This window comes from Notolepis coatsorum (assembly GCF_963971535.1).
Source record: "Notolepis coatsorum genome assembly, chromosome: 10".
Lineage (NCBI taxonomy): Eukaryota > Metazoa > Chordata > Actinopteri > Aulopiformes > Paralepididae > Notolepis > Notolepis coatsorum.
The window spans coordinates 10745600-10772469 of record NC_140174.1 but is presented as its reverse complement, the minus strand read 5'-3'; the positions used below and the strand labels follow the sequence as shown (position 1 = coordinate 10772469).

Genomic DNA, 26870 nt, shown 5'->3' with positions numbered 1-26870 from the left:
TAACAAGAAACGCACGTTAACGGTTAAACGTTGGAGGGAAATTTGTAACTCTTTAACTATTGTCGTTATGATGGAGTTAGACAGCGAAATACAACAGACGTTGAATGGTTTTCATTGCACTCTGTGCAATATGAGCACAGCCAACAGTAAGTGACTTAACTCGACGTCTACGTCAAATGTATATACTCTCTTTTCTGGACTCTTTTTGTATCACAAACAGTACTGTATTTGTAAATCTGGTATGTCATAAATGTATAGATGTAGCAGTACTGTCTATCTGTATGTCGTGTATGTCATATGTGTCCTGATGAATTGAAAATGGGGGACCCAGATGTAAACAAGACGAAACCTTACTTGGTCCCAAGAAGAGGGCTTGTGTATTCTTGGGTTTAGGACATTTACAGGGGCCAGTTTCGAATTGCAGTCTCCCGTTGGCGTAGAAGACCCTTGAGAGTGGTTTTGAAAGTGGGTAGTGATTCACATTCCTTTACAGCTTTGGGTAGGCCCGGTAGGGCGTTCCACATTGATGTGGCATAATTAATTGCGAAACGTGTTTAGTCCCTTGTTTTTTTTTTTTTAATATTTTATTTTGATTTTCCATTATTCAAAACATACACAAATGACAATACTGAGACAATTACAGGACAGTAATAACGGCAACAATAACAACAACTATATGTGGGTGCCTATATACGCCTATGGTAAATGGTTGTAATGTGCAAGATAAAGTGATAAAGGTCCCTACATATGTAAACAAACACAACAGGAAAACAGAAACAAACGACAACAACAAAAAAACAGAACAAAAAATTACAATATTTTCAGAGACATTGAGAGATACAGGATGTCCTCAACACATCTTTAACACATCTTTACCAGAATGGAGCTACTAGAGAGATCAATGTAGTCCCTTGTTTGAGCCGAATCTGGGTTTAACATGATTTGTGGAGCTCCCTCTGGTGTTTGTTGTGGCCGTGGTATTCACTGACCTTTGGGAAGTATTTTGACATGTACATGGGTACCTTAGTGGTGTAGTGTATCTTGTAGACTACTGCACTTCCGCGTTACATGGAGCTCATGAGGGGGGGGGGGAGGGGGGGGTACAATTAATGAATGTTGATTAGAGCCTTTACGTAAGTGGTTGTTGTAGCTACGGCTACTTAGCCACTTACATCAAGGCTCTAATCAGCATTAATTCACTCGCTCCCTTTCCCCCCACGAGTTAACATGGAAGGGTAGTGGTGGTGGTAAAGGAAAGGGAGCGCGTGTCTCAATGTTGATTTAGAGCCTTGACGTAAGTGGCCAACTAGCCATAGCTACAACAACCACTTACGTAAAGGCTCTAATCAACATTAATTAATTTGATCCCCCCGCCCTCTCCCATGAGCTCAAAATACTGGAAGTGTTGCGGTGGTCTATAATTATACCTGTAACTGTTGTGACAACGTCACCTCAAACTTCGATGCCCCGAGTGGGAGTTGAACCCCGGTCTCCCACACCGCAGGCAACAACACAGACCGCTATACCAAGAGGTGAATTCACTTCTAAGTGCTGGGTCTATGTGTCTTTTTCAGGATGTGAGCGTGAGTTTAACCCATAGCACCGCTACTCACCCCAGCCCTTTGTGACTGCGCTTCACGATACCATCCGTTACATACCCAACTCTACCGTGCTCAACCACATAATTATGGAAATATATATATATATAATACCAAAGCCAAGCCAAGGCCAGAAAACGAATACTGTAATGTAAAGACGTGCAATTACTTTTTGGCATTCTTAACCCTTTGGTTGCCGAAAACGGAGATCTACGTTTCTGTTTCGGTATTTCTTTTATTCGCTATTGCCATTCATAATTCATTGGGGCAGCTGCCTGTGCATGCTGTACTGAATGACTGTGTCTGAGATCGCAGACGGTCAATACCGCCGCCTTGCAGCGGCCGCTATTGCACTCCATGCAATGCCGGATAACGTCAGAGACAGGATCGCTGTGCATATCTGGAATGGCGATCAGATAATTGGATCATTTTTTTTGCATTACATCAGAGACACGGTAAGGACTCTAATATTACCGATCCTGCGTTGATCTGATATTTCTTTCCCTGCAATCAAAACGTGTCTGTGTTTTATGTGTGTGGGCCGTGTTCTGTTGGTCACATCACGGCACGAATGGGCGCACCGCTGCAAGCCCCCTTTCATCCGTGCATGATGAAAGATAATACCGATAATCTAGCGTTGATTTCAGATTGATTGTTGATCCAAGCGAGGAATGGCAACGTGATAAGTGAATTCCAATAAAAACGCTGTTTTTTCGCGTCTTTTCATGGGATTACTCAGAATCACTGAAACTATACTCATTCACCACCACGGTATAAAACGGAAATGTGCGGATGAAAAAAATTATCTGTTTTTTGCATGTTGACTGGAAGAAACTCACTGACAATCGAAAACGTTATTAGATCCATAGCTATAATATTTAATATAGTTTTTTTTAGCACTGCAAACACGCCATTCTCTCCATTGAATAGAACGCTGGCACTGAAGGCCCACAGTGCCCCCTGCTGCCTGGCAATCAAAGTGTTAATACACTAATTTGGTCGTGCCGACGGCGCAATCTTGCAATATTCAATCGATCTCTTGTAAAGTGTAAATGTAAAGTGCAATGTTTATGATTGATTGATTGAAAACTTTATTAACAGATTGCAGAATGGGTACAATACACAGCACACAATTGTTAAGGGGGTGCAGACCAGAGAGAGACTTTCGTCTTGTTTACATCAGGGTCCCCCATTTTCAATTCATAATGACATTAATGACATACGCAACATACAGATATATATATCATGACATTTCTGACATACATGACATACAGGTATACAGTATAACATTTCCTCAAACTAAGTTACGCAACCTGACACGTGATTGCATTTGCAGCTGACCTGCCATGACAAAGTTAGGGTTCCCTAATTTAAGTTACCTGCTGGTACACTGTTTCATGGCAGGTCACCTGCAAACAGGGAACAAACTTAACTTTTTGACTTACCAGCCATTTGGCTGGTAGATTTTAAAAACTACCAGCCAGGCAGATTTTTTACCAGCCAAAAATTTAAAATAGCTTTTTAGTATATCGCCATGTGTTATTATTACTATATAATACTCTCATATGCTATTTTCAATTAATATCATAAACAACATAAGGAATATTAGCATAATTTTGAGTGGACTGAAGGAATGAGTCAGCGTTAATAGTTTTAAATGCAAATAATTTATTCAAACATAGAAGTGGGGTCGGGGACACACGCACTGTTTCAACTCACCACCCCTGCATCATATTGTAGTCTAGTCTGTCTTCAAACTTCCACTCCTCTCGAAACCTTTTTATATTTGAATATCAACATTATCTGTGCATCCTCAGTAATCCTGAGTTTACTACAATATACTCCTCTCCTGAGTCCTGACTAGTGACTTCATCGTCTTTCCAAACGCACGCACACACACAGAGAAAGGGAGAGTGCCCCCCCCCCATTTCCCTTTCCCCAGTCCACACTGTCTGCTGTTCTCTATGGCTCTGCCGCTGATCAGGATTAGCTTGTTAGCTTACGCTAACATAACGTTCATTTCGGGCGATGTGGGCATAAAGGAATGGCGACGATGCAATGCATGTTAGATGCATTTGACCCGTTGTGAGAAGAAGAAAAAACCACAGACTTATTTCGGCTCGCAAAATAGGCGCACTGCTGTGTAGCTCTGCTCTCAGGGAACAAACTTAACTTTTTGACTTACCAGCCATTTGGCTGGTAGATTTTAAAAACTACCAGCCAGGCAGATTTTTTACCAGCCATTGGCTGTTGGCTGGTACTTATTTTGTTCCCTGCCTGTAAATGCAATCACGTGTCAGATTGCGTGGTTCAGCTTGAGGAAAAGCCATAAGGTCACATTCTTAAAGTAATGGCTTAAATCATATATTTTGAGGTTTTGAGAACATTTCACCAGAGGTGGCCAGCATCATGAAGAGATGACTTAGGCAAACACATACTTTTCCTCAAAAGGTGACTTTATTGTGCAAACAACGCCAACAAAGTAATTTCACGTCTTTACATTAACTCATTGACTGCCATAAGCTTTCGTCATCTTTACTAAATGGCGCCAGTGTTATTGGCACAACGAATGGAAGCGCGGACACGGCCAGTTAGTTAGCCTAGGCATTGTCCAACCAACACCTCTCCCGAAGGCTAACCGGCCATGTCCGCTTCCATTCATTGTGCTAAGCTAGGCTAACGTGCAGCCAGGGCATAAAAAAAAATATTGTTTGTTTCCTGTCAGTTAAGGCATGGGTAGGTAGGGAATTTTAATTTTAATTTTTTATTTTTATTCTTTCCCACGGCGACTATGGATAGGGAATTTCTTTATTTAATTAAAATGTTCACAACAACATGGATGCATGTACTCTGCCAGCATGTTTAATATCCATAATACTAAAGGTTTGACTAAGATTTCTATGAAACTTTATTCTTAAAAAAAAAGAAAAAAAAAACTATTTATTATTATTTTTTCTTTTTAATTTTTTTTTAAAAACTCGTAAAATATATTGGGTCGCACCTAAATCGGCAGGGTCGGTCGGCAACCGGAAACAAACAATATTTTTTGTTATGCCCAGATAGCTTTCTACTGAACGCACAGAGAGAGGAAACTGGTATCTATCTTCTTGTCTCTCTCTCTCTCTGGAGAAGACGATAAGCTAAATTTCCCCAAAATGTTGGCGTGTTCCTTTTTTTTTTAAAGGACCCAGCTTGGAGGAGCACATGAAGGGGCGGAAGCACAAGACGCTGGTGGGCGTGCGGGACGCCCGCAAGACTCACGAGGAGCTCAGCGTGTTCGTCAGCGGGTTCCGGCAGGACACGTCCCAGACCGACCTGACGGACTACTTCCAGCAGTTTGGACCGGTGACGGAGGTCATCATGGACAAAGAGAAGGTTCGGCCCCCGCGCAGAATAAAAGATGGAGCTCATCGTCGTCTCTCCAGTTGATTCGAGTTCATTATTCCGAGTGTGGAATGTTGCTTAATGCACTACTCTGCCACTTAACACCCATTACATCCACGTCTACGATTATTGCACTGTAAATGAGAGCTATTTTATTGCACTGCACTATTGCACTATTTTAGTCTGTCTATTTTTATGATTATTGCACTGTAAATGAGAGCTTTTTCTATTGCACTCCTTTTATTCAGTCTATTTTATACCCATCCCATGTCTGCACTTTATGCATTGCTTTTATTTTGTCAGTTCCCTGCTCATTTTATGCCCGTCTATAATTATGCCAATTTTATGCTAATTCTATGCCTATGTCTATCTTATGTCCACATTACTGCTGTGAAGCACTTTTGCTGTGTAGCAATTCCTTACATTACATTTTACATTTAGTCATTTAGCTGAATGCTTTTATCCAAAGTGACTTTACAAGTTCTGTAGACGAGTCAGCAGGAAGGGTACAACTCTTACAACTGAGTGTTTGAGTGCATAGTAGTAGAGACATTAGTATAGTAGTAGGTAGTAATATAGACAAGGAAGATTAATTTGTGGAAGAGTGCATCATAGTAGAAGACGGTAAGAAGAATTCTTGTATGAAAGGTGCTATACAAATAACATTTATTATTATTATTATTATTATTATTATTATTATTATTATTATTATTATTATTATTATTATTATTATTATTATTATTATTATTATTATTATGTGCATCATACCACTACCTCAAATAACCTACCAACCTGTCATGGTGCAAACACTGCTATTATAAGGTCTGACCTACATCTGTGGTCATCTCCTCGTTTTATCCCGCAGGGCCTTTTTGCCTTTGTGCAGTTCGACGAGACGGAGGGCAGGCAGGGGGCGCTGTCGCGCTCTGAGCACACACTGAAGGGGCTGAGGCTGCGCGTCAAACCCAGGGAGAAGAAGGTGTTCAAGGTGATCGCCAAGAAGAAGTACGACTTCCAGGACCTGCAGAAGGTCCTGGAGCGACTGAAGCCCGAGCTGTGCAAGACCGTCAACGTAAGCTCTCCGTCTTTAAGTTCTGTCCCCGCGAGAGAAGTCTGCCTGGTTGTTCCTTTGCAGGGCTTTCAAACAAGATGGTGCTGAGTGGCAACTAGGGGGTGGTCCTGAGGGGGGCTGTGCCCCCCCATCCGGGGAGGGAAAACATTTAGCAAAAAAAAACGAATTTCCTGCAACTTAAAAACATAATTTCAATAAGTTAAGTTCCAAATAGGTTATTTATTTAAGTACAGTGTATAAGGTTGCACAATAGTTTAACGTTGAACACGAAAACACACATTATCTCTCTGTGTGTGTGTGTGCGTGTGTGTGTGCGTGTGTGTGTGTGTGTGTGTGTGAGATTTCCCTAAACAAGTACTCGAGCACTACTCTAGTAATCCTTGTGAGTACTCAATCTGGGAAAACATTACTCGTGCCCATCCCTAGCTTTTATACTGTGTGTGTGTGTGTGTTAGGGCTGTCACATTATTTTCGAATTTACATAAAAACACGAGATTCGAACGTGAACGGAGAAATTCAAATTTGAGAAAAATAAATGTTTTTATATTTTTTTATAATAATAACTTCAATAACCTTTTTTGGAGGATACCGCTAAAAACGGTAAAACACGTATTACAAATACACGACAACGCCTCTACTTCCTCAGGCGCCTAAGGAAGTTCCAAGTCAGCCAGAAGATCCTTAAGAACTTCTACTCATGTACAATAGAGAGCATCTTGACCGGCAACATCACCTCCTGGTTTGGGAATAGCACTGCAAAAGACCAAAGCAGACTACAAAGAGTGACACGTTCAGCCGAACGCACAATTGGAGGGGGGCTCCCCACCCTCCAGAACATTTACTACAAGCGTTGCAAGGGGAAGGCTAAGAGAATTATTAAGGACTCGAGCCACCCGAACAACTGCCTCTTTGAACTGCTGCCGTCAGGCAAGCGATACAGGAGTCTCAAGGCGAGCACAGAAAGACTCAGAAGTAGCTTCTATCCCCAGGCCATCAGGCTGCTAAACGAACAATGAATGAACACTACACAACAACAACCACCAAACACACATAGCACACACATCCACACGCACACACTCACTTTAAACAAACGCACTGTAGCACCCACTACACACACTTTATAGCACACACCCACTTTAAACAAACACACTGTAGCACCCACTCCCCACACTTTATATTTATGGATGAAGGATTGCACTACAACTCGTACACCTTACTGTAAATTGTACCTAAAATTGTACCTCATCCCATTTCTGCTTTGCACTAGATAGTACTGTACATTAGTACACTGCATAGTTGTGTATTGTATATTATATGGTAACTCAGAACATTGTACATATGTCTATACCGAACAACTGTGACCTCATTTTCTTCTTCTAAATTCATGCTATATTATGTTATTATGTTATTTGATACTATCTTGTCTAGCACAGTCTCTGGAGCGTAACAGTAAGAAGCATTTTGTATGAAAGTATTCTGTACTTCTGTATGACAACTATTAAAGAACTTGAACTTGAACTTGAACTTGAGGCCTGAAACTACATAGTACTGTAGCTAGTTTTGATTTGGTGTTGATGGCCCAAGAAATAATTGAAACAGGATCATTTAAATTCGATGCAAAATAAGGTTCAAGTTCAAGTTCAAGTTCTTTAATAGTTGTCATACAGAAGTACAGAATACTTTCATACAAAATGCTTCTTACTGTTACGCTCCAGAGACTGTGCTAGACAAGATAGTATCAAATAACATAATAACATAATATAGCATGAATTTAGAAGAAGAAAATGAGGTCACAGTGTTCGGTATAGACATATGTACAATGTTCTGAGTTACCATATAATATACAATACACAATACTATGCAGTGTACTAATGTACAGTACTATCTAGTGCAAAGCAGAAATGGGATGAGGTACAATTTTAGGTACAATTTACAGTAAGGTGTACGAGTTGTAGTGCAATCCTTCATCCATAAATATAAAGTGTGGGGAGTGGGTGCTACAGTGTGTTTGTTTAAAGTGGGTGTGTGCTATAAGTGTGTGGAGTGGGTGCTACAGTGGGTTTTACGCATGCGTAAATTGTACTCTATTTGTATTATTATCTTCGCCGTTTTTGATCACGCTAGTTGTCGGTCTTTTGGAGTGCGTTTGGAGTTTTGTGCCGTTTCAGAGGAGGATTATGAGGCGAGGTAAGAAAATAATTGTTTACACATATAATTGTTTGTACATAGGCAACCTGAGGGGGTGCATTTTCATTGTTTCTAATGCTTCATGGAGCATGTTTACATTTGCTCAGCCTCATAGTAGAAAAACACATATTCTAAAATCGTTTTTGTGTTGTACAGTATGCAGTATACAGTATGTATTGTACAGTATGAAAACAAACGGTCAGGTCATATAGGTGAGACTGCTGAAAAGAATGATACCAAACATACCATGGTAAAAAGAAAGTAGCCAAAACGTTGACAATAGCTTTTTTACACTGAAATTCGAATTCGAACTTGTCTATAATTCTGCAACGAATATCGAATTCGCATTTTTGTTAGTGACAGCCCTAGTGTGTGTGTGTGTTTTTATTTTTTCTCCGATCAGCTGTGAGACAAATTCAAAATTATTTCTCCCTTAATAACATAAATTCTGACTTTCAACATGCTTACAAACCAGGCTATTCAACATGCACAGCACTTACACAATTGGCTGATGATTGGCTAAGAAATATTGACTGTAAATTATTAGTTGGTACAGTACTGTTAGATTTTAGCGCAGCTTTTGATCTCATTGATCATGAACTGCTGCTTACAAAACTAGCTGATTATGGTTTCAAACACTCAGCTACTAACTGGATGAAAAGTTATTTATTCATGAGACAACAATGTGTCCTGTTTAATGGAACTTTATCAAGCTTTAAAACGCTACAATGTGGCATTCCTCAAGGAAGTTGCCTTGGACCATTATTATATTCAATATTTGTAAATGATATGCCACAAAGTTTAAGAAATGCAAGCAGTTCCATTTATGCAGATGACACTACAATATATGCTTCGGCAAGCAATGCCAAAGACCTCAGCAGTCTTCTTCAAAGCGAGTTAATGCAGATTTCTGAATGGGTCACGGTAAATAAGCTGAAACTAAATGCATCCAAAACAAAATGTCTAATTATTTGTTCAAAGCATGCTCAGAGAGAGAATCACAGATTAAATATTTCTTTGCAGGGTGCAGATATTGAGCAAGTTAAGGAGGCCAGATTGCTTGGAGTTATAATAGATGAAACACTCTCTTGGTCAACTCACATTAACAATATTGTAACAAAAATGAGCAGAAGTATTTCAATTATTAGACGGAATGCCTATTTTTTAACAGACACAGCTACCAAGCAAGTCATACAATCACTAGTTTTGTCACATCTGGACTACTGTCCAGCAATCTGGTCAAATGCATCCAAACAAGATTTAAATAAAATACAGCTTACTCAAAATAGAGCTGCAAGACTTGCATTGCATAGCTCAATTAGAAACAGTGTTGAGAAAATGCACAAGGAACTGTCATGGATGAGAGTCAATGAGAGACTAGTGTGTAGTCTTATTTTGTTTATGAGAAATATTTATACTTTGCATAAACCTGTGTGCCTCTTTTTGCAGCTGGTGCTTATTAGTGATGGTCATGGCTATGGCACTAGACAAGCCTTGAAGGGTCGGTTCGCCCTGCCGAGACCCAGAACTGAAGCCTTAAAGAAAACTGTAATGTACAGGGCAATGTCCTACTGGAATAGACTTCCACAATATTTGGTTTCAATTACCAGTAAGGTGGGATTCAAGAGGAGACTACGAGTGGCTGTAATGCAGAAAGAGGTTGATTTTGGTTAGGTCTAATCTGTGTCTAATGAATGGGTTCTTGTGTTGGGTTATGTGTTGTTTTGGAATGTGTTTGTCTAGTGGTTATGAGTATTAGAGTATGAGTGTATGGAATGTTGTGCTGTTTTTGAGCACATTTTAGTTTGCTCTGAGATGTCTTTGTTGTTTTATTGATATTTGTTGTTTTATTGATATTTGTTATTGTTGTCTTTGTTGTCTTTGTTGTTTTATTGATATTTGTTGTTTTATTGATATTTGTTTTTGTTCTATATTAGAAAATTTGGCATACATATTTGGTTGTATGTCTGATTTTAATTGGTTTAATGTTCTATAATTGTTTGTATATTTTATTGGTGTTTTATTGATATTTGTTTTGTTTTTATGTTGTTTATTGATTATTCTTGTTTAATTTTATATGTTTGGATCCAGACCCCAGGAAGAATAGTCGCTGCTGAGGCAGTGACTAATGGGGATCTGAAATAAAGAAATAAAGACTCCGCCGGAAAAGGTTGACGTGTGTGTTCGCTCGCGCGCGTGTGTCTTTTGGTTAACATTATTGGGCGAACAAGAAAACTAAAGAAAACTGCACAATTGTAATGGCCCTGCTGTGTTAAACATTTAATTAATTCATCATGGTTTTGTTTTAGGGACAAATAGGCTGTAGTAAACAGGAGAGGAGGAGGGGAGAGCCGAGTGCAGATGTCAGTGCGCGCTGTTGTTATTCTGTCCGCTTGTCATCTGAGACGTATTCACCGTATGGCTGGATGTACCGCACTGTGACGGCCGTACCGTAAATTCGCGGGACGAATACACGTACCGTTACACCCCTAGTGTGTGTGTGTGGGGGGGGTGATCATACTGTGTGTGTGTGTTTTTGTGGTGATCATACTTTATGTATGTGTGTGTGTGTTTTTGTGGTGATCATACTTTATGTATGTGTGTGTGTGTGTTTTTGTGGTGATCATACTTTATGTATGCGTGTGTGTGGTGATCATACTGTGTGTGTGTGTGTGGTGAATGGATGGATGGTAAATGTGAACATAAAAGCTCTATATAAATACAGTATATTATTATATAAGTGTAAAATATATTTTATGTTGTCTAAAATGTAGATATGATACCAGTTCTGTTACTGGTTTCAAAGTGCTGCTGCCCAGCCCCCCCCTGATGGGATGCTTTTATGGATGTCAGCTTGTTGCTGTGTGTCTGTGATGGAAGGTCATGTGTTGTTGTTCATGGTCTCTCGCTCCTCCTCTCTCTCCAGGTCATGTGCTGTTGTTCATGGTCTCTCGCTCCTCCTCTCTCTCCAGGTGAACGAACAGATGCAGTTGGTGGTGGAGCGCTTCCAGTTGAGGGACAACGAGAAGAAGTGCCGCAGGTTGCTGGTCCAACTCCTGCAGGAGGTGTTCATTGAGTTCTTCCCAGGTAGCCTCCTCGAGAGCAAACACGCACATCCCATACCGAACTCAGGAGGGTTTAAGTAGGGATGTCCGATATTATCGGCCTACCGATATTGGCATTAAAATGTGATATCGGAAAATATCGGTATATTTCTATTTCTATAACCTTTATTTACCCAGGCAAGCAAGTAAGAACAAATTCAGATTTTATTTATTGTCAAAAGTATGCATAATGTTATGTTAATTCCACAACAAGACATATGTAATGTTAATTACCTGAAATTATTCAGTTTTGGGGGGGGGGGGGCTGCATATATCGGTTGATATCGGTATCGGAAATTAAGAGTTGGACAATATCGGTATCGGTAAAAAAGCCAATATCGAGCATCCCTAGTTTTAACCACTTAAGCCCGATCGGCCCGGTACCGTTTTCACGTCATAAATAGATCAATACAGTCCGTATTAAGTAATGTTGCATTTCTTTTTCAAATGTAGCCAAGAGTAAAGACCCTAACCCTATGAAAACAGCAGTCAAAGTGTATATTTTCAGCACTATGTTTGTTTACCAATGATTTTAAGTGTTATTAGCTAAATATGAGCTTGTAAAAATCTCTGCGCATTGCACCGGAAAACGGACGATTTAGACACGAGGTCAGGAAGCCGTTTTTGATGCACGTCGAAATGTCATAAAACTACACTACCCAGCTCACACCAGCCGGCGACAACGGAAGCCCAACCATTTTTCTGACGTGATCTTCGTGATTATATCTCCCGGGTCGAACAAAACCTGAACGTTATTGCCATAAAATACAACGTATATTGTTTCTTTACCTTTCTGTGAATGTCTAGAAAAAAACGCGCCACAATCCGGTCAAAAATGGCGGAGCTATGGACATTATACAAAAGTAACTGTACTTACAGTAGATTTCATTCATGGTCTTTGCTGCTGGTCTGTAACGGGCGCCTGGTGGTACTAAATCCAGATTTAATTCTGGCATTGGTAAGAGGAGATTTGGCCCGATCAATTGATGTGACTTGGCCGTAACACTTTCAGAGCCGGCAGGGGGTGTCGTCCTTTACGTGGTGGATGCCAGCATCCACTTCAATGATAGCGTTAAAAACGCATAATCTATGTTTTAAATTATGGCTATGCGTCTAATCTGCCCGTCACTTATCAATGACTTGTTTGCAGTCAACATTGTCGAAACGGATTGTTTTTTAATCTGTTCATTTCCGTTCTATAGCATTTCGAAAATCGTTTTCGCGAAAATTTCAGGAAAATAGAAAAACGACATTTACTGGAATATTCTCGAATACACTAGAAAAGTTGTCATTTTTCGGCCTATTTATGAATCGTTTTCAAATAAACGCTAGATTATCGATAGTATGTGTTACTTATGCACGCTATAGAAGCGAGCTGAGAAATCGATTCTCTCATTTCCTGATCAACGCACACACACACACACACACACACACACGGGGCACGCTGTTATCTCAGTGAAAATAGCTCAGATTATCCTAAAACTGGTAACATAGACTCCTTACCTTAGATCAGATGTTCTCCAAAAAGATTATACCAATTCCTGATAGCCATTCCAAATATCGATCGCGTTTATTGATTGATTATTGGCTACTGTAAATATATATTCCAGGTTGTTTTCCATCTCGCGATCACTTCCCTGTTCATCAGATCCCTCGCCAGCATAGTGGAGCGAGGAGGCTCCCCCCCCACACATCCACCAGTGTAATCGAATGGGGTGCAGTTACACAGGGATAGACGATAGAGGGCGGTATTTTCCCATTGGAGCTCAGAGAGAGGCTGCTGTACTAACGGGAGGCTCGGTTGATGAAATATGAATTCAGATCGCTAATAAAAGAAAAGAAGTGTTAATAACGTAATATTTATAGGCCTGATATTCTATATTCATATTTCAAATGGCATGTGTCCAAATTTCTCAATTCTAGGCTATCAATCAAAATACTGCATCCCTTGGCTGTATGCTCCATCTCACTTTGACACCGTATGCTCTAAGTTCGGATCCCAGTCACCTGCACGATGCTTTAATGCTGTATCCATTAGCCGTATGCTCCATCTCACTTTGACACCACATGCTCTAAGTTTGGATCCCAGTCACCTGCACGATGCTTTAATGCTGTATCCATTAGCTGTATGCTCTATCTCACTTTGACACCACATGCGCTCGGATCACAGTCACCAGCGCATTTTATTTACAGAATAAAAGCAATGCATAAAGTGCAGACATAAAAAATAAACGGTACAATAAACTTAAGTAGCAGAGTGCATTGAAAGGCTGAAGGTGAAGAGGTATGTTTTTAGCTTACTTTTGAAAATATTAGCCCCCCTAATGTCCATAGGCAGGGAGTTCCATAGCCTTGGTGCGTAATTAGCAATGGCTGCGTCCCCGGTTTTATTTTGGTACTCTGACATCACTCTGACATCACTCTGACATCACAGATTCTGGTGGGACAGAGTGTGCAGCAGAACTACCCTGTGATTTCATTATACAGACTTTGATGGTCTCTCAGACTGTTGATCCGTTGGTGTTTGTGTGTTTCTGGACGGTTTCAGACTGTTGATCCGTTGGTGTGTTTGTGTGTTTCTAGACGGTTTCAGACTGTTGATCCGTTGGTGTGTTTGTGTGTTTCTGGACGGTTTCAGACTGTTGATCCGTTGGTGTTTGTGTGTTTCTGGACGGTTTCAGACTGTTGATCCGTTGGTGTTTGTGTGTTTCTGGGCTGTTTCAGACTGTTGATCCGTTGGTGTTTGTGTGTTTCTGGGCTGTTTCAGACTGTTTATCCGTTGGTGTTTGTGTGTTTCTGGATGGTTTCAGACTGTTGATCCGTTGGTGTTTGTGTGTTTCTGGGCTGTTTCAGACTGTTTATCCGTTGGTGTTTGTGTGTTTCTGGATGGTTTCAGACTGTTGATCCGTTGGTGTGTTTGTGTGTTTCTGGATGGTTTCAGACTGTTGATCCGTTGATACGTTTGTGTGTTTCCCAGACAGCCAGATCCAGGCGTTTGGCTCCTCTGTCAACACCTTTGACATCCACTGCTGTGACCTGGACCTGTTCCTGGACCTAGACAACACTAAGGTGTACCAGGCCCGCGCCAAGGCCAACCCAGAACAGGTACCATCACTGCCCCCCCCCCTAGTTGTCTTTTGTGATTGTTCCGTGTATTCTTTTTTTACTTTTCTTTTCTTTCGTCTGGAGAGGACGCCTGTAGAGGATGAAGCAATCAAGTCAAGTTTTCCTTTATTAATCTCCTTGGGAAAATTCAAGTGTCATAGCAGCATGGGGGGGGGGGGGGGGTACAGTAGGTGATCATGTGTTGTAATAAAGTTTAAGTAATAGTGATGGCAGTAGTAGTAGCGGCTGGCAGGACTCAATCAGACAGTAGTAATAGTGATGACCCTAGTAACACTGCACCAGAGTCCGTGCAGTGTTTATTATTAAGAGTCAGACAGTCTTAACAGTTCTCCAGTCGTTAGTTCTCCAGTCAACCTTTGCCTATACGTAAGGCTAGTTGCGCCGTGGGTCTCTGGATGGTTCAGTGCTTGTTTTAAATACCTTCTTTCAACGTACGTAAAGAGCATCGCGTCGTCACTCTGTGTGAAATGTGCTATACGCTGCACACGACCGCAGAGAGTGGCTCGATCAGCCGGACGCACCATCAGAGGTGGGCTTCCCACTCTCCAGGACCTTTACACCAGGCGGTGCAGGGCCAAGGCTAAAGAATAGTCAAAGACTCTAGTCACCCAAACAACTGCTTCTTTGCACTGCTGCCGTCAGGCAAGCGCTAGTGGAGTCTCATGGCCGGTACAGAGAGACTCAGAAAGAGCTTCAATCCCCAGGCCATCAGGATGCTCAATGACTATGCAACACTAACTCAACCATTCTACATTCATTGCACACACATCCACATGCACACACTCACACTTTAAACATGATTTTAAACACTACACCATCTTTTATCTATTTATTACTAAAAAGATTTGCACTACAGCTCTACCTCATTTAATATTTTTGTATTTGTTGCATTTTGTACTTTAGTTTTGTATATTGTATACTTTGTATAGTGTTTGCACTTTATTCTTTTGACTTATTTTACTGTATGAAGCACAATCTCAGGGGGCTCATACAGAACCAAGCATGTACTAGGGCTCCACGATTCTTGTTAAAATGTGAATCATGATTTTTCTCTAAGAATTGAGATCACGATTCTTATTTTTTTGTCATTTAAAAAAGTAAAGTAAAAATATTTAAAAAATGTTTTTAAATTAAAGTAATTTTCTTTTTTAAATCATCATAATTTATAAATGAGATTGCATAGGTCTATGGATCGAGATCGCGATTTTTTTTCCGATTAATTGTGCAGCCCTAACATGTACCTTATGTGACGAATAAAACAACGTCTGTAAACAAGGCTCGATTGTTTTATTCTCCACCCATCGATCATCCATAGCAACACTATATTATCACCGACATCCAAGAAGACGGGATCCCCCCTTGAACGGCCCTTCTAAGGTTTCTCTCCTCCACATTGCCTGTGGTGCTTTTTTCCTATTGCTAGGTTTTTAGTGAGTTTTTTTCCTTACCTTCGCTGGGGTATGTCTGGGAGTGTCACATTTATTTATTTTACATTTATATTGGATTTCATGGTGTTTTTCTTTTTTGTTCTTGATTTATTGTGATGTTTCTTCTTGACTTGTTTAAAGTCAAGTCAAGTAAATTTAATTTATATAGCACATTTCCAGGCAGCGGCAGCTGGCACCAAAGTGCTTCACAGGCAGGTTGATAAAAACAAAATAATGTGATGCAAGATATAAGATTAAAAACATAATAAAGCAATGAAAGTAATAAAAACAAAATAATATGATGCAAGATATAAGATTAAAAACATAGTAAAGCAATTAAAGTAATAAAAACAGGTAGGACACAGTAAAACAAAGAGGATAGAAGGGCCAGGGGTCTAGTGGTGATTAAGTGGGGGGGGAAGGCCAAGGAGAACAGGTAGGTTAAAGAAGACTTGTCCTGCCCATGGGGACATTGACTTGTGATTTTGGGCTTTACAAATTAATTTGATTTGATTCAGAGTTTTATTTGCCACATGGAAGCAATTCAATCATGCAGTTTTCATACAAAATCATAAATAACGTTCTACCATGGGCAAAAGGAGCAGGAAGAAGAATCATTCTTATAGTTACCTGCCCCCTATTCCTAAACTAAACAAGTATTACTTGATATTACTAGGTTGTCGGTGTACAACCTAATTTACACAAAATAATAATTCATACCATATACAAAGAAACAAACGATCCACAGATTAAACAAGATTTTTTTTTAAATAATAATAATAAACAAGAAAATAAAAGATCTCACTATTCAGATTCACATTTGAATTTCATACTGACTAAATATATATTTTTTTATAATTCTTTTTTAATTGACAAACACTATTACATCCCTTAAGCTCGCTATGGAGAGAATTCCACAACTTTACACCAATAACCGAAGGGCACATCTGTTTAAGTGTGGTACGTGCAAACTGATGTTTAAAATAAAATTTCCTCCTACTAAACTCACTTTCTAAATGAAAAAGATTTTGTAACTTTTCTGGCCTCCTTTTTTGACCTCCTCCCTGGTCTCCAGGCGGGGGAGGGCATGTCTGACGACGGCCGCTCGGAGGACTCCATCCTGTCGGACATCGACCTGACGTCCGCCTCGCCGTCCGAGGTGCTGGAGCTGGTGGCCACCATCCTGAGGAAGTGCGTCCCCGGCGTGCAGAAGGTGCACGTGGTCCCCGGGGCGCGCCTCCCCGTCGTCAAGTTCCACCACCGCGAGCTCAACCTGTCTCTGGACATCACCCTCAACAACAGGCGAGTCCAACAGGCAGGGGAGTAAAGTACTTGAGTAATTGTACTTCGTTACAATACTGAAGTACTGTTTTTGGGGATTTGTACTTTACTCAAGTATTATTAGGTTTGTATACCGGTACTTGTACTTTTACTCAATTACGTTTCAGAGAAAAAAAAACATACTTTTTACTCCTTACATTTAAAATGCAGACCTACAAAGTACAAATCTCGCAGGTCCAACCATTTGAATTAGTATATTGGTTTCTCTGGCCGAACTAACGTTAACGTTATTAATCCTGCGGCCGCCCTTTATTTAAAAACAGCCAATCAAATCCCCACCAATGGAAAATTACCCCCGCCCATACCCATGCTGATTGGAATAAAACACGGACGTCATGAAACCAAAAGTAAAATCGTCCCCAACCGCCGTGGCTTCAGAATATTATAATGTGTGGAACGTTGGAATGTGCCTCTCTGGCTGCAGAACTCAAGGACTGTTAAGGAGCGTCTTTATTTCTTCATTTCTTTATTTCAGATCCCCATTAGTCACGGCCTCAGCAGCGACTATTCTTCCTGGGGTCTGGATACAAACATATAAAAATCAAACAAGAATACCGGTAATCAATAAAACAACATAAAATAAAACAAAACACCAATAAAATATACAAACAAATATAGAACAATAAACAAATCAAAATCAGACATATTTTTTTTAATTTGAAATCTTTATTTCGAACATGTAAATGAATACAAACAAAATAAATAACTAAACAAAATCAAAACATAACTCAAACTAAATAATAACTAAACAAAAGCAAAACATAACTCAATTTACATGTTCGAAAAGGAGTAGGAAGAAGTATACACTTATTTAATCCTACCCCTTTTCCACTACTCATGAGTGTACTAATTTAAAACATAAAAAAAAAATATATATATATATATGCGGAAAAAAAACTATGTAAAACATGAAAGAAATAAAATAAAAATGTAAACACCCGTGAATATCAAGTCCCTTCCTCATCCCTGTACCTCGTGAACATAATTTCCTTATACATCAGTTTGAATTGTCTCATGTTTGGACATTGCTTTAGCACCACATTTAGACTGTTCCACAGTTTCACTCCACATATTGAGATGCAGTGTCTTCTCATGGTAGTGTGTACATTTAGCACTTTTAAATTGAGTTCTCCCCTCAGATTATAACCCCCCTCCCTATCAAAGAACAGTTCTTGAATGTTTCCTGGAAGTACATTACCTTTTGCTTTATACATTAATTGTGCCGTTTTAAATTCCACAAGATCATTTAACTTGAATGTTTTTGACTTTAAAAAATAATATGTTTGTGTGATCACGATAACCTGCAATGTGAACTATCCTTATGGCCCTTTTTTGGAGTATAAAAAGTGGTTGTAGTGTAGAATTATAAGTGTTTCCCCAGACTTCAGCACAGTAATTTAAATATAAATTATTTAAATTTAATTATTATTAGACATATAAACAAATATGTAAGGGATAATGTATAGCTACGAGGTCATTGTCGCAAAATAATTGACCGACACAGAGTTTAAAATACCGAGCCGCCTCGGCGAGGTGTTTTAAACGTCAGTGAAGGTCAATTATTTTCCGACAATGATCGAGTATAGCTATACATTATCCTGCTTATTACATGGCTAACTTACTAACAATATGCCTAATTCATTTTACATCGACTCGCAACAGTAACACTGGTTCTGGCTCCGCTGAGTGCTCGTCGCTCCGCCCCCCAGCAGCTTCCCCGGCAGCCGGCAGTTTGCACTGATGTCAGTGGGCTTGATTGCGAACAGCTGCGCACAGCGGTCATTATTGTCCCACAGCGGTCATTATTGTCTGATAACTGACCTCTGACGCGCGCTATTGACCAATCACAAGCAAGCATTTCGGCGAATGTGAAAACGCCATGTAATAAAGAACAATAACAAATATACAAACATATAGAACAAATCAAATATCAATAAAACAACAAATATCAATAAAACAACAAACAGAAACATCTCAGAGAAAACTAAAACTTGTTCAAAAACAGCTTGACATTCCATATTCATTCATCAGACACCGATTAGACTTAACCAAAATCACTGCATTACAGATTTTCTTAGTCTCTTCTTGAATCCAACTTTACTGGTAATTGAAACAAAATCTTTTGGAAGTCTATTCCAGTAGGACATTGCCCTGTACTGTACATTACAGTCTTCTTTAAGGCTTCAGTTCTGTTCAGTTCTGACTCTTAACCACCAAAACCTGCACAGATTATAATGTATGACGTATTATCATGTCAGTAGGGTACCTTGTCTATACTGCACCTTGTGTAGTCACTTTCACTTGTCACTTTCCTCATATTTTCATATGCAGAGTTAATTTTATTGTTACACCGTCTACTTTGTCATGTTTTTTTTTTTTTTATATATTCACATTAAATTGTATTGCCTATATTTATGTCTTTCATCCATTACCCTGTCCATACCTGTAGCAAAGGAATATCTTATCTCATCTTATCTTATCCCACGCACCAGACTGGCAGTGAGGAACACCCACTTCCTCCAGCTGTGTTCGGGGATGGATGACAGGCTGAGACCCCTGGTCTACACCATCCGCTTCTGGGCCAAGCAGAAACACCTGGCAGGTAGGACCCACACTGTACAACACACAACACACCTGACAGGTAGGAGCCATGCTGTTCCTCATACTAGCTCCGGCTAATTAGCCACAAACCAATGCAAAGTCAATGGGGTCAAGCTCCTCTCTGTGCAAGCTTATGGCTAACTAGGTGGAGCTAGTATGAGGAACGGCATGGAACATCAATGCTAAGTAGCAGATTGGGCCAAAGAACCTGAACTATACCTCTAATTATTTTATTAGTCTTTCTGGAAGGATGTTTTTTTATTTAACTGTGAGGAAGAGTTATATATTGATCTATTTTTAGGGGCAAATGCGAGTGAAATGGTTGCATAACCTTCTGTAGTATGGTAGTGAAAGGGTTAACCCTTTGTAGTGTGGTAGTGACAGGGTTAATCTTCTGTAGTGTGGTAGTGAAAGGGTTCAAATAAATGGCTAATCGTCTCAAAATGTGAAACAGGATCTTGGTTTTAGTGGCGTCGTCTTCCTGCGCCTCCTCGTCCTCTGCTGCAGGGGGCGCTACAGCTGGTCAGGAGGCCCTTCTGTGTTTTAATGCCCTTTCACTGCCACACTACAGAAGGTTAACCCTTTCACTGCCGCACGACAAAGGGTAAACCCTTTCACTGCCACACTACAGACGGTTAACCGTCTGTAGTGTGATAGTAAAGGGTTAACCTTCTGTAGTGTGGCAGTGAAAGGGTTAATGCCCTTGCAAACCTGGTTAGACTCTAATTGCACTCTGCTGTGTCTCTGTGGGGGACTGATACTGACACCCCAGGGACACGCTGGACGGAAGCAGGACGAGGCGAAGGGGTGGGGGGGGGGGGGGGGGCAGAGCGGGGAGGGAGGGCGGCAGGGCGGGCCGGGAGGGAGGGACGTTGCATTGGTCTCCGTCCCGTCTGTCCCCGGAGACGTCCATCCTTTGTTGTTTACTAACGGTATAAAGGGGGTCTCTAATACACCTGGGTGTGTGTGTGTTTCCTTCTCGAGTCAACAGGGGGCAGTAGAACCTCGTGTCGGTCTCTCCTGAGACGGACCGGTTTGTGTTGTTTTGTGTCATTATATTGTCTTCACATTCACATAAAGGCAATCCTTCCATCCCCCTGGTGTGGATGATCCCCAAGAGGACTCGGTACATTCTAATGACTTCTAACGGACTCTTGGTTGATTAATCACCTTCACGTCATAATGACGGGAGCGCTGTCTTTCGGGATGTTAATACCCCCATCAATAAGCTATTAGTGATCACCCACGCCCAGTACTTTGAAGAGCGTGCGTAGTGATGATATGATACGTGTGGGTGTGTGCCAAAGTCCTCTCATTAATCAAATATCATCTGAATTTGTTTATGGGAGCTTCTGAAATGGCAGTCTTTCCACAGTGATCATAAGAAAGTTGGAGATCCCAGATGATTACTCGGCATTAAACCCTTCAGACATCAAACCAAGTGTGTTTTTTTGTTTTGACAGCTCATGTACCTGTAGTTGTAAAGTTAATCCATATCACCCTGAGATAGATTATCAACCTCTACTGTAACTATACATGAACACAACACTCTAACTTACCATCTTTAGATAATAATGTACTCAACCCTCTACTGTCTTTAACTGTGTTCACAGTTATTTATTTACCACAGAATGGGTCAGTGATTTACATTTTTCCATGTTTTATTCAAATATTTTAGCAAAAATCTTTTTTTTCTTTTATATTTATATAGCACTTTTATCCAAAGCTCCTCACATTTGACCCATTCACACACCGACGGCGGAGGCGACCATACAAGGTGCCAACCTGCTCATCAGGAGCAGTTAGGGGTTAAGTGTCTTGCTTCTCGGGAGGAGCGGGAATCGAACCAGGAACTTTCCGATCACCAGACGACCGCTCTACCTCCTGAGCCACTGTCGCCCCAATTTAGCCAGGAATATAATATAAAAACACGTGGAAATGCTAATGTTGTAATGAGTCTACTGTAGAACAACGAGGTACATGGAAACATAAAACAAGTTTAAAAAACAAAAAGGTAAAATAGTCAAAGACTATTTCCATACAGTGTTCGAGAAGGAACAGGGGGAAGTAATAAAAAAAAAAAAATCAAGCCCTGCCCCTTCCTTACAATATTTTACATTATAATTGAATACAAATATAAAATAATATAACAAATAATGAAAAATAAAAGTACAGTTTTTTTTTATATATCCAAATGAGAGAAAATATATATTAGTCAGTCACATTACTGCTCAAGCTCCTCTCTCTTATACGTGTCCATAAGTGCTTGTTTATAGCTACCTTTTAAATTGATTGATATTATTGCTTAATTTTATACTCTCCTCCTTTTGAATGCTCTTGTATTGAGCTGTACTGCACTGTACCCATTCTGCAATCTGTTAATAAAGTTTTCATTCATTCATTCCTACAGGAAACCCCAGCGGCGCCGGCCCCCTGCTCAACAACTACGCCCTGACGCTGCTGGTGGTCTACTTCCTGCAGAACTGCCAGCCCCCCGTCCTGCCCACCGTCAACCAGCTCAAAGACATGGCCTGTAAGCTCCGCCCCCCCCCCCCCTCCCCCCCCGCTCGCTCACCCCCATCACACGTTGTTTACCTGAACCCCACCTGTCCTGTTTCACCGTGAGAGGGGTACCATCATGTAAACGTATGGCGCATTGCCGTCATGTGAGGAGCGGGCCCTTTTTTGTTCCTGGGAATAATGTGATTTAGGCTCGTCCGAGTCCCCAATATCTAGCGATGTCAGCAGCCCACCAGCTCGCTTGTTGGAGAGAGGTTTTCTCATTGAGAGGTTTATTCATCACATACAAGACATAGTGAAATGAAGGTGGCCTGGCCATGCCCGCTTCGATTGTGCAAAGTATCATTAAGTGTTTTTTGGAAATCAAAATGATTCAAGTAATTCGATGAGTCACTCACGACCACCACTGATTATATAAGTACGTTGTTTTTTCCCCCCCAAACGTAATCTCGTTTAGTCAACATCAATATCTCTGGTCCCCGTGGGGTTGAGGTGAACGGAGCTGAACCGCGAGCAGGAAGTGAACGTCCGTCCGCCGGGTCCTCGTGGTGTTCTTGTGATGTTCTCGTGGTGACGCCGGGTGTTCTGGTGATGACGCCGTGTGTTCTGGTGATGACGCCGGGTGTTCTGGTGATGACGCCGTGTGTTCTGGTGATGACGCCGGGTGTTCTGGTGATGACGTGAGCGTGTCCTGTTTGTTTTCGCCCCCTGCAGGCGAGGAGGAGGAGAGTGTGGTGGAGGGATGGAACTGCACCTTCCCCAGCCAGCCGCTCGATCTGCCCCCCAGCCAGAACACGCAGGACCTCTGTGAGTCTCCCAGGGAACAGATAACATGTTGTAATCCATTATTCATAGATCTTCTGTCACATGTGCTGGAACCCGGTGACCTCACCTCACCTCACCTCAGTTCCAAAATATCTATATATAGTAGGGCTGACCCCTATTAGTCGAATAGTCGACTAATCGATTGAAAGGAGCCGTAGTCGACTGCCAACCTCTTAGTCGAATGCAAAAAAAAATAAAATTTTATTATTATTATAATTTTTTTGTATCATTCTTTCCAAAAGAAAAGAGGCCTAGAAGCGTGGCTAACGCTAATGGCACGCATACCAGAGGCTAACTGCCTACGAAAACAGGCACAGAGGCACTGAAAGAGGATTTCACCCATCTAATGAACACACTAGACTAGACAAATATCAAGATGTATCCATCAGTGGACCAATTGCATGCTTTTGCAGAGGACACGAAGCCTTCCGTTGACCCCTTCAGACATTAAGCACCCCCACAGCCCAAATGGAATGATAAAAAAAAAATAATAATAATAAAATAAAAATATTTAAAAATAAATTTTAATAATAATAAAAATTAAAAAAAGTTCATAGTCTACTAATAGTCGATTATCGGCTAATTTCGGCCAATCAAAGTCGACTATCCAAATCCTTAGTGGGTGACAGCCATAATATATAGAATAGACTTTATTGTCATTATACTTGCGTACAACATCACAATACTATACAATATGATACTATACACATGCACGTAATAAAAATAAACAATACTATACAATATACAACAATCACAGTGTCGGTGCGGCCGGGTAGCGCAGCGGACTACGCGTCTGTCTACCACCGCATAGACACTGGTATCGAATCCAGCTGTCAGCGGTACCTCCGGCTTGGCCGGCCGTCATACTGACACAATTGGCGGTGTCAGCGGGAGGGAAGCCGGTGGGTGGTGATCTGGTCATTGTAAACAGAGACTCCTACAGGTCGGTCAGGGCGCCTGCACAGAGAGGAAGGGATCTGGGTGAGGTAGTGTGCCCTCCCACACGTTGCACTCACCCAATGAGAGTCCTCGCTGCCGGGTGAAAAGAGGCTGCTGGCTGTCTCCTATGTATCGGAGGAAGCATGTGATAGACTTCAGGGCTCCCTAGACCGGCAAGTAGGGGGTAAATGCGTGCAATGACCAGGAAGGGGAGGGGGGAATTGGCATAACGACTAAATTGGGATGGGAGGAAAATACAAGAAAAATAGGAGGAGAAAAGGTGGATATAAAAAAAAAATCAGTGTCGGACAGTAGTGGGTAGATAATTGCACTTGTGAATATTGCACTTGAAGTTGGGAGAAAATTGCATTGAATGGTTATACACTGTATAGTCTCAAGTTTGGATGATAATTTGCGCCCATTGTTGAGATAAGATATTCTTTTATTGATCCCCTTAGCCAACATCACCACTATATACCTTAAAGGAAAACTCCCAACATTTTGGGAAATTAGCTTACCGTCTTCTCCAGAGAGAGAGACAAGAAGATAGATACCAGTCTCCTCTCTGTGCGTTGAGTAGAAAGCTAGCTGGCTGCACGTTAGCCTAGCTTAGCACATTGAATGGAAGCGGACATGACTGGGTAGCCTTCGGGAGAGGTGTTAGTTGGACAATGCCTAGGCTACCCAGTCATGTCCGCTTCCATTCATTGTGCTAAGCTAGGCTAACGTGCAGCCAGATAGCTTTCTACTGAACGCACAGAGAGGAAACTGGTATCTATCTTCGTGTCTCTCTCTGGAGAAGACGGTAAGCTAATTTCGCAAAATGTTGGGAGTTTTCCTTTTTAAAACGTCATTTATCCAGGCGGTCATGTGGCGTAGCGGAGATTGCGTTCGTCACCAACCCCGGAGACGCCAATCCAGCTCACAGCTCCGGGGTTGTCACCAGCTTGGCTGGCCGTTCACACTAATACAATTGGCAGTATTAGAGGGTGGGAGAAGCTGGCGGGGTGGGTCCGGGTCGTTGTAAACAGCGACTCCTACAGTTCGGTCGGGGCGCCTGCTCAGCGCGGATAGGATCTAAGGGGGGTAGTGTGATCCTTCCACACGCTACGCCCTCTCGGTGAGAGTCCGCGCTGCCAGGTGAAAAGAAGCGGTTGATTGGCTGGACGTGTGTCGGAGGAAGCACGTGGTAGCCTCCACTCTCCCAGACCAACTGTGGGGGGTAAGTGCGCAGCGACCAGGAAGGGGATTGGGAATTGGCATAACGACTAACATTGGGATGGGAGAAAATCGGAGGAAAAAGGAGGGGGAAAAAGATCAAAATAAAAAATAAAAACGCCATTTATCCTCTGGCGTTTGTGGTCTCCATCCAGGTACGCTGCTGGCCGGCTTCTTCACCTTCTACAGCAAGTTCGACTTCCCCGGCGGCGTTATCTCCCTCAGGGAGGGCCGTGCCACGCCGGTCGCCGACTTCCTCGGCCACGTCCAGGGGCCCGCGGCGAAGCAGCAGCAGCAGGAGCAGGAGGAGGAGGAGGAGGAGGCGGAGGAGGAGGCGGAGGAGGCCATGCAGGAGGAGGGGCCACAACCCAACAACAAGCCCCACCGTCGCCCCAAACTGGGGCCCCTCAACCTGCTGGACCCCTTCGATCTCTCCCACAACGTGGCGGGCAACCTCACCGCGCGCTCCCACGCCAACTTCCTGCGCGAGTGCCAGGATGCCGCCAAGTACTGCCGCTGCCTCCAGTACCAGCGCAAGTCCAACAAGGACAACAAGGTCTGGGGGCTGGTGCGCCTCTTCACGCCCTCTTCCGGCGGCAAGAACCCGGAAGGCGGCGCGGACAAGGAGCTGACGGTCACCATCGCTGTGGAGCCCGCCACGCTCCCGGCGTCGCTGCGCGGCCAGCTCCACCTGGCGGGAGGCGTCTTCCAGCTCCTGTGGTTCCAGAGGGTGTGCTCCGCCGCGGAGGAGGTCTTCCGGAACGTTCTCAAGTGCTGCCCGGCCTCTCCCGCAGACTTTGAGGACAGTCCTGCTGCCGCTTCTTCTGCTGCCGCCGCAGAGGAAATGGATACGGCGTCGACGGACCTCGACACGTCGGCCGACCTCGACACGTCGGCAAACAGTGCCGGGTGCAGCTCTGAGGCGGCAGTCGGCGCCAAGAGGCCTCTGTCCTCGGAGAGCAGCGACACCATGTCCCCCCAGGGGAAGAGACGCAGGCTGGACAGCAGCGGGCCCCAGCCGGACTCCTCCCCCAGCTGGGGCTGGGTCCAGAGGCACAAGGTGTGGATGAGCCGCAGGAAGGTGAGGCGCTTCCTGTGCAGAGGACAGCCGGACGGCGGCGGCGACGACGTGGAGACGGAGACCCGGGTCACCGAGGACATCGTGGCCAAACATCCGGAGGTCAAGGAGCCCCTGCGGTTCGCGGTTTGGGCCCGGGTCGCGGGCGAGCGGGAGAGCGCCAGGGCCGTGTTCAGGTTCCGGCCGGTCGGCGACGAGGAGGAGAAACTTTTCCCAGACTTCTTCCACTTCCTGGAGGAATTTCTGCCCAGGATGGTCAACGAGTTGCTGGAGAAAGAGGTGTAGGATGTCGGGGAGGGGGCGGGGGCGGGGGGGGGGGTGAGACCGTTCTGCCACGGTTCTCTAAATGCTCCTGTTGGGAAAGTGGAATATCAAATAGAAGACACGAGACTGTTTTATATTTTCATATTATAAAGATGTTTTAGTTAGAAAAAAATAATATTGTTAATT

At 42.4% G+C, this 26870-nt stretch overlaps 1 protein-coding gene across 2 annotated transcripts; it reads left to right on the top strand.

Moving 5' to 3' along the window:
* Positions 1-26705, top strand: tut1 (terminal uridylyl transferase 1, U6 snRNA-specific; the record flags this gene model as incomplete). 2 transcript variants are annotated; one of them, XM_084323441.1, is made up of 10 exons in its annotated part: positions 1-146; positions 4783-4973; positions 5848-6054; positions 11214-11328; positions 14323-14450; positions 16974-17200; positions 19732-19841; positions 22251-22373; positions 23075-23167; positions 25498-26705. In XM_084323441.1, exons 1-10 carry the CDS (start codon positions 68-70, stop codon positions 26703-26705), a joined length of 2481 nt encoding a protein of 826 aa, XP_084179567.1. In that variant the 5' UTR covers positions 1-67. The 2 variants fall into 2 exon arrangements, with proteins under 2 accessions (XP_084179567.1, XP_084179568.1); XM_084323442.1 differs by lacking the exon at positions 23075-23167.
* Positions 26706-26870: the final 165 nt, after the last annotated feature.